Below are 9,256 nucleotides of genomic sequence, written 5' to 3'. Positions count from 1 at the left end.
CATTACCCTTTAATCTATGGCAGCATTCTGGTCACCATCTCCAAAGCCTCACATCCTCCTGTAATGGGGTGACTGAACCTGCACACTAAACTAAAATACTATCTAACCAAAGTATAAACCTGCACCTTGACCCTGTCTTATGAGTAAACCAGATATTCAATCCTAGTTCACGGTGGATCCCATGTGTCTTTTAAATCAGCCTTCCATGAGGGAGTTTATGAAATGCTTTACCACAATCCATGTTGACAACATTCACTTCCTACTCTCACCACTCATCTTCATCACTGATAGATAATATCTTTGAAATTCAATAGATATAATTAGCAAATTAGCTCTTTTTATCTTTGTCCATACTCACACAAAGATTTGTATTAAAGGCAAGGCTGCCAAAACTATATCTAAATTTCACTTGTTTAGAAAGTCACGTGAACACAGCATTGTCATTCAGATTTAGCATGCACAGATTTCATGCACAAATTATCTTTGCATTTATCCGAACTCCTGAATTCATGTTTCACTGAAGTAAGCAGACAAGGAATAAAATGTTAAAAAAAACTTTATTTAAAACTGCAGGCACTTAATGAAGCTAAATAGCAAGTTACAAATTGTGGCAAAGCCAATTATTCAAATACAGTATCAATCAAATCTCAAGAGCATCAACACAATCAAGTTAAGCATTCCACGTTATATAGCCAAAGTAATTTATGATTTGTTGCAAGAGGTATTTAATTTTAAACCATTTACATTTTTATTAATCTATTCGTTGTACAACTATTTACTGCCCATGAAAGCTCGAGACCCCCAACCATGGTAGAACAATGATGGGAAGATATTTAACTTTTTTCGCCTTCCATCACAGTGAGGAATGTGGAGGAGTCACTGTGGTAGATGTTCATGTTAAAATGTATTTTGTGTGTTCTGTTGCTTTTTATTAGCATGACTATGGCAAAACAAAATCCTTGTATGTTGCAAAACATACCTGACTAACAAAGTATGATTATGATGATTGTAAATAGATCATTATGATCATGTGATCAATGTCAAATTTGGCCGTTACATCAAGCATGAGTTAGATTTGTAAAGGAATATATGTTCTGTCTATGTGACCACATGCAAGCTATTATTGTCCGGTAAAACAGTGAAAAGCATAACCCAATGACGCAACCTAACCTTGCATGAAAACCATGTCTTGGGTGCTTGAGTGTAATATGTTCCAAAACTAAATCCACCATTTAGGGATATGCAGTTTATTGTGTAACATTTATACAATACGTTTATTTTAAATGAATGTAAATTAATGTTGTATGCGAGTGTAATTAGTGTAATATTACACTTGGGTAACCTAAGTCACAGTGTAACCAGGAATAAATATTTTGGGAGATAGAGAGAAAGGTCAATTTAATGGACATAATTTAGATTTAATGTAAATATTTACATTTACAACTATTGCTAAGATTTCATGCAATATTTGCTGTAAAAAAGATGCGTATAGGTTAGATATAGTACACTTCATTATACCATTGGTTCTTGAATACGAATGGCTAATATGTGGTCAAATGATCCAATCATTGACAACTTGATACTATGCCAGAAGGAAATGAGGGCTGACAATTGTTCCAAGAATTATTTTATCCTTTCATTAGGTCAAATGAAACCATTCCATGTGATTAAAGACAGGCAAGACAGCGCAGCTCGAGGCAAAAGTAAGTTTTCAAACTTAACCAATAAATAATTGTCCATTTTGTAGAATCTATACTCAGGACTATAATCAACCCTGGAGGACTGGTGAGTGGGCAATGTTGTTCCATTATTTAAGGAAGTGGAGAAAATCCAGGAAATTATAGGCTGGTGAGCTGCATGTTAATGGTTGGGAAGCTATTAAGGAAGATTCTTCACTTGGTCTAGTATCTTATAAATTGTCTTGCGGTAGAAGGTTGTTATTCAGGCTGGAAGTCTGGCGTCAGTGGAGTTCTGTGGGAATCTGTGGTGATCTCTACTGTTTGTGATATGTAATGAACCATATGGGTGTAAATGTAGATGGCTTGGTTGATGTTGATAAATTACGTCAAGATGGAGTTGTGGACAGTTAGGAAGGTTGATAAGTATACAGTGGGATATAGATCAGCTACAGGAATGTGCAGAAAAATGGCCGATGGAGTTTAATTTGAGCAAGTGTGAAGTGCTTCAGGAGGTCGAATGTATACAGTTAATGGCATGACCTTTAACAGCATGGATGTACAGAGGGACCTTAGAATCTAAGTCCATAGCCCCCTGAAAGTGGCAACACGTTGATGGAGTGGTAAAGAAGGTATATAGGACTTATCATCGCCCGCCTGGGGCTTGGACATCGGGAGAGAAATGGAGAACAGGGGAGCGAAAAGACTTTGCCTTCCATCACAGTGGGTTCACTGTGATGGATGTTTGTGTGAATTAAATTGTGTGTATGTCTGTAGGAAATTGTCTTTGTATGGCTGTGGAAACGGAATTTCGTTTGAGCCTCACTTAGGCTCAAATGACAATAAATTGTATTGTATTGTATAGTATGCTTGCCTTCATTTGAGGCATTGAGTATATCAGTAAGGAAGTCATATTGCAGCTTAATAGGTCTTTGGTTAGGTCAGATTCAGTATCGTTCTGATCACCCCATTGTAGGATCTGGTGGCTTTGGAAAGGGTGCAGTAGAGGTTTACCAAAATGTTGCTTGAATTAGGGGGTATGAGCTACAGATCGAGATTAGACATACTTGAATCGTTTTCGCTGGAATATCCGAGGCTGTGGGGAGACTTGATAAAAGTATATAAACTGAGAAGCAAAGTTTGGATATACAATCAGAACCTTTTCCTAGGGTGGAAATGTAAAAGACTAAAGGGCGTTACTTTAAAGTGAGAGGTGCAAGATTTAAAGGAGTGGTTTAGGGCAAGGTTTTTTTCACAAACTGATACTGCTGCAATAGGTGGTGGTGGAAGCAGACACGATAGTGGTGTTCAAGTGGCTTTAAGATAAGCACCTGGATACGTAGGGCATGGAAGTATATGGATCACGTGTAGGCAGAAGAGAGCAGTTAATCTTGGCATGGTTCGGATGTCATTTGGCCCTTGTCATAGCTCACTTTGGCAGGAAAATAAGTACTGACCTTTTAAGAAGTGCCCCCAAAGGAACACGTTTCTCTGCTCATTCCTATTGTAATCCATTTTTAAAGGAATCTATGGCATTAAGTACACGAAATAACATTAGGAAATGCTTCTGGAAGTAATTGAACAGTCTTCATAAAGATAAGAAAGCACATAAATATTCAAGGAGGCAAATGTAAAGATTATTAACTATAATATTTCTTAAAGGTAGCAGTGATCTACTCCATTAATCCTGAAAAACTAAAATTAATGTTTTTTCATAGAATATCTACAAAAATTATTTGTAGAAAAGGTAACAAATTTAAACGTTGCTTCATGTGAATGTGAATATCACCAATATGTATTAAGAAATAATTTAGGAGTTATATTTTAACAATTTGCACTCTGGAAATAATACTTCTTTTAGCAGCTGTGGGCAGCAAAAGTTGGAATATTTTACTGTGTACAATAGATTTTTAAACACAGGTTCATTCAGATCCCTTGAATGGATGAATGTAAAATGTATACATTGTGAACCACAAGTATACAGTGAAGATTTCATATTTTGTGAAGATGGACCCTGATTAAAGAGTACCCATATAAATGTTTTAACATATTCTCACTGATTGGCTAAACCATTATAGCAAAATGCGTTAAATTGTTGAATTGTCAATAAACCGTTTATTTACCACAGTGTATTCTGTCCAGAATTCCACTCAGCTCACAGTGATAGGTTTTTCAGTTATCTGTTTTTTGAGTAATGTAATCTGTCTGGTACAATGATTCAGGCACAATTTTGTTTATATTAGATACAAATTCTCAATTCACCAGACAAAATACATTGACATTCTATTTGTTTTCGCAATAGTTTATTTCAATATAGCTCCTTTCAGAAAGAAATTTACCACACAGTCTTTGGCTTAATAATTAAGTTCTTGTTCAAGAACAGGACATATACAAATGCAATAGTCAGCTTTGCACACACTATGACTTGACAGCTGTACAACAGTCCAACCAACTACCAACAAGTGTCCATATAATCATGCTGAACCATACTTTGTGGTTGTTAGATCAAACATATGGCCCAGGGGAAATAATTTACACAAGTTACCTCCGTGATATATCCATTACATATTACAGGTTTATTTCAGATCAGAAAGGTTGAGGAGGGCAAAGCCTCAGACATTGTCTATGTGGACCAGTAAGGCCTTTGATAAGGTCTTGGTAGGCTGCTCCAGAAGGTTAGATCACATGGGATCCATGGAGAGCTAAATAACCAAATACAGAATTGGCTTTATGGAAGGAAGCAGAGGGTGATGGTGGAAGGTTGCTTTTCAGACTAGAGGCCTGCGACTAGTGATGTGCCTCAGAGATTAGTGCTGGGCCCATTGCTGTTTGTGGTTTATATCACTGATTTGAATTAGAATGTACAAGGCATGATTTGTAAGTTTGTAGATGTAACTAAAGTTGGTGGTATTGTAGAGAGTGAAGATGGTTACCAAAGATTAGAGCACGGCAAGTAGACTAAGAAATGGCTAATGGAATTTAAATGCCAGGTGTTATATTTTGGGAAGTCAAACAAGGGTAAGACCTTGACGGTGAATGGTAGGGGTCTGTGGTTTGTTGTAGACCAGAGGGATCTAGGAATACAGGTACATTGCTTCCTGAAAGTCGTATCACAGGTAAATAGGGTGGCAAAGAAGATTGTTGGTACATTGGCCCCCTACAGTCAGCGTATAGACTATAGAAATTGGGAAGTTAGGTTTCAATCATACAAGATGTTGATGAAGCCACACTGGGATTATATTGTGTTCAGTTTAGGTCACCCTACTATAACAAGGGTGTCATTTAACTGGAGAGAGTTCAAAGAAGATTTACCAGGATATCATCAGACGAGAGGTTGGGAAAGCTCGGGATTATTCCTAGGAATGCACGAGGCTAAGAAGTAATCTTATAGAGATGTATAAAATCATAAAGGGAATTGATTGGGTGAATGCACAGCCTTTGATCCAAGGTGTTGGAATCCAGAGGACCTAAGTTTAAGGTAAGTTGGCAAAGATTTAATAGAACCCGAGGGGCAATTATTTAACTCTGAGGCTGAAATATGGAACAAGCTGCCAGAGGAGGTAGTGGAGGCAGGTAGTGTAACATTTAAAAGACACTTGGATAGGAGACGTTTAGAGAATGTGGGCCATACAGGCAAATGGGACTAGCTGAGATGGGACATCCTGCTAGGCATGAATGGGTTGGGCCGACAGGCCTGTTTCCGTGCTGTAGGGCTCTATACCAAACTTTGATAATTTAAGACTCCGTCAGTGCTTAACATTTGAACGGTATGACAGCGAAGCTCTCATTTAACTTCTAAATCATACAAACTATGGAGGGAAAAGTGGTGACAGATATCAAACAAATACACAATTTCAGTGATTCTTGAAAAGCTGTACGGCAGAAGTACTAAAAAAGCTAGACATTGTCATAATTCATACATGCAAGAGAAATATATGTTTAATAATTAGCAAAGATTGTGTCATTTTGTGCCATGATTAGAAACATTATGTCAACACTAACAACACTGCCACTCTGTTCATTTTGTGCTCCGTGCATCACGTGTAGAACATTTTAGTTATCCAAGGGCGACTTTTTCCACTACTATTTCCAGAATGGATACGACCAAGGAAACGTATCAATTTACTGATACCATGGAGTCTTACGAACCCATCGGAGAGTGAAGCCGGCATCTGTTCTGATCTTGATGGAAGCAGCCTCTGCTTCCCGTACAGTTTCCTTAACAGACTGCATCAAATTTTGTGCATTGTGAACCAACATTTCTGTAGCCTGATGGGGGAGGGGGGGGGAGAAATATTGAAGAGCCATAAAAACATTGAATAGAAACAAAGTTAGCTCCACAATCTTGCAAAATTACAACAGCTTCCAAAAACGATATACAATCTTATTTTGAACACGTAACTGCAGATGGTGGTTTAAGACAGACACAAAAAGCTGCAGTAACTCAGCGGGTCAGGCAGCATATCTGGAAAAAAAGGAATAGATAACATTTCAGGTTGAGATCCTTCTTCCAACTGAGAGTCAGGGGAAAGGGAAATGAGAGATATAGATGGTGATAGAAAGAGAGAGATAGAACAAATGAATGAAAGATATGCAAAAAGTAATGATGATCAAGGAAACTTTGAGCTCACAATGGTCCATTTTCGGTTGTGGGCTCGCTAGATGATAACGAGTCATATAGACAGTGAAATTCACCAGGATGACAGTGAAACTAAGGTGGGACAGAGAGAGGGGATGCAATGGTTACTTGAATTTAGAGAAATCAATATATCATACTGCTGGGTTGTAAGCGGCCCAAGTGAAATGAGGTGCTGTACCTCCAATTTGTGTTTGGCCACATCACATTCTGACAATGGAGGCTGCCCAGGACAGCCAGAACGGTCAGTGTGAGAATGGGAAGGGTAGTTAAAGAGTTTGGCAACCAGGAGGTCAAGGCGGATTGAGCAAAGGTGTTCAACAAAGCGATCGCCCAGTCTGCACTTGGTCTTGCCGATATACAGGAGTCCACACCTGGAACAGCGGATATAGAAGATGAGATTGGTGGAGGTGCAAGTGAAAAAATTCATCCATTCCTTTTGAATCTAGAGAAGGGTCACCCATTCGTTGTCTCTGTACTGTACACTGACAATGACAATTAAAATTGAATCTGAATCTGAATCTGAATTCCTTCTCTCCAGAGAAGCTGCCTGTCCCGCTGAATTACTACAGCATTTTGTGTCCATCTTCGGTTTAAACCAGCATCTACAGTTCCTTCCTGCACATTCCTTTTGATTGTTGGGTTGCAATTCATTTTAGTCAATACTCTCCAGCAGAAGGCATTATGGGAGTACTTTTTCCACAAGCCTGTTGTCATTCCATGAGGTTTTCTTCAATTGAAAATGGCATTATTAGACATGCCAACTCTAATGTATGAATACAAAGATATTGTACAAATGTCTCTTTTTATTCCGTTAACCAGATACAAATCAATTCTTCCGCTTGAATCAATTGTCAGATATGTTTCTGCAGCACTCCAGTAGTTTTGTGGTCAGCACCACCTGATTATCAATTTTTTTCCTTCAAATTTAATGAACCCGATTTAAATTCTCAACCTGACATTGTTTAAATTTTTGCTACCGCTATTAATAAGACACCCAATAGTTTCAGTATCTAATTAATGTATAAGTGCACACGCTATCGTATCAGCTTGCCTTATTTTTAAGAGAAGTAATAAATCAATTTTAGTGTCAATGCTTCAATAATAAAGCAAATTAATTATCTTTACTGTGTGCATCTTTAAATAAACCAGTTAATCTGAAGTAAATGAACATACTGCTGAAGGTCTTTGGAGGCAAAGTGATAGTTAACACGTTGGGTAGAGATGTCGACCATTCTCCTGCCTACACGGATGCTGCTCACTCTCTAAGCTCATACCATAATTTGTGTTTTGCTCTAGATTCCTACATCTGCTGTCTACATCTGCTGTCTCCGGGTTAGTTTGAACTTTGCATTGATTTCAGTAATTGAAGATTAAAAAGCCTCACCTGCTCAGATTCTTCCTCACTAATGTTGGTTCTGCCCAACATTGTGGCTTTGACAGTGGAGAGAATTTTAAGTTGCGTGCTGATGGTAGGAATACGTTCACACACCTGTGATTAACAAAAGTTAGTGAGTATACAAGCAGCAGAAACACTACGCAAAACCACTATTGAACTCCTAATGTATTCCCTTTATTCTTGGATCATAGACGTGGTCAGGATTGTATCTACTTCGCATCTCGACTTTCCACAATAGAATACAAGAACGATTCCAAATACCATGACCCTTTTCTTTCTAAAAAATGTAATTAAGCATAGAAGTTGGGAGGTCATGTTGCAGTTGTATAAAATGTTGGTGAGGCTGCATTTAGAGGACACTGTTCAGTTCTGGCCACCATGTTATAGGAAATATGTTGTCAAGCTGGAAAGAGTACGGAGAAGATTTACAAGGATTTACAAAGATGTTGCCAGGTCTATAGGGTCTGAGCTACAGGGAGAGGTTGAGTAGACTGGGACTATTCCTTGGAGTGCAGGAGGATGAAGGGTGATCTTATTGAGGTGTATAAAATCATGAGAGGAATAGATTGGGTAATGAACAGAGTCTTGCCCAGAATAGATGAATCGAGGACCAAATGACATAGGTTTAAGGTAAAGGGGAAAAGATTTAATAGGAATCTGAGGGGTAACTTTTTCACACAAAAGGCGGTGGGTGTATGAAACAAGCTGCCAGAGGAGGTAGTTGAGGCAGGGACTATCCCAACATTTAAGAAATAGTTAGACAGGTACCAGGAAAGGACAGGTTTGGAGGGATATGGACCAAACACGGGCAGATGGGACTAGTGTAGCTGGGACATGTTGGTCGGTGTGGGCAAGTTTCCACACTGATGGGCCTGGTTCCACACTGTATGACTGTACAACATCTAGTTCTTGCTTGTAGTAGCATCACAGGTATATAGACAGACAATACACAAAAACAAATTAACATAAAATAACACAAATTCTACAAACAGTACTAAGAAAACAACAAAAAACAAGACAAGGCATTGAACTTGGATAAAGTGAAAACCATTAAAAAGGTGTTCCTGTCAAAGAACTGAATTGGTATCCTGACATTGTTTAGAGTAACTCAGCATACCTGCAGAAGATTAGTTCTGATTCGTTTATCAGTACACTGCTTGGCAACCTCTTTTGCAAGTAGTGTCACTTCATCGGATGCCTTGGCTATGTCCTTAGCACAGTGAATGAGAGCACGTTTAGTTCCGCTGCCACCACGCACCAGCCGAGACATTTCTGCCATCAACAAAGCCATCCTCTTGGCAGCACCAATGATGTCGTTACCCTGATGAACAAAGTCACAACAAGGATTAAACATTCACCAAATTAAGAGTCCATCTGATCTATCATCTTCAATTTTGAAAAAAAGTGCATAGCCCCAATCCTTTGTTGCCCCACTGCACCGTATCGTGCATGATTATCTTGGTGATTACAGCCACCCGACCAGTCTACAATTCTACCCTTCAAACTGACTTGAAATTGTAACATTTATCTTTACTGTCATAAATT

The 9,256-nt window shown here is 38.5% G+C and overlaps 1 protein-coding gene across 2 annotated transcripts in view; it reads right to left on the bottom strand.

Annotated features, from left to right (window-relative positions):
• Positions 1-538: 538 nt before the first annotated feature.
• Positions 539-9,256, bottom strand: part of LOC129712852 (vinculin) — an 88,142-nt gene continuing 79,424 nt past the window's right edge. For both annotated transcript variants that reach the window (XM_055661574.1, XM_055661573.1), the window contains 3 exons: positions 8,829-9,032; positions 7,700-7,804; positions 539-5,945 (listed from right to left, as the gene is read on the bottom strand). In XM_055661574.1, coding sequence (XP_055517549.1) covers positions 5,799-5,945; positions 7,700-7,804; positions 8,829-9,032 — 456 coding nt within the window. In that variant the 3' untranslated portion in view covers positions 539-5,798. The remainder of the gene's footprint in view (positions 5,946-7,699; positions 7,805-8,828; positions 9,033-9,256) is intronic.

This window comes from Leucoraja erinacea, chromosome 34 (assembly GCF_028641065.1).
Source record: "Leucoraja erinacea ecotype New England chromosome 34, Leri_hhj_1, whole genome shotgun sequence".
Lineage (NCBI taxonomy): Eukaryota > Metazoa > Chordata > Chondrichthyes > Rajiformes > Rajidae > Leucoraja > Leucoraja erinaceus.
The sequence above is the reverse complement of the archived record's forward strand: the minus strand, read 5'-3'. Positions and strand labels throughout refer to the sequence as shown.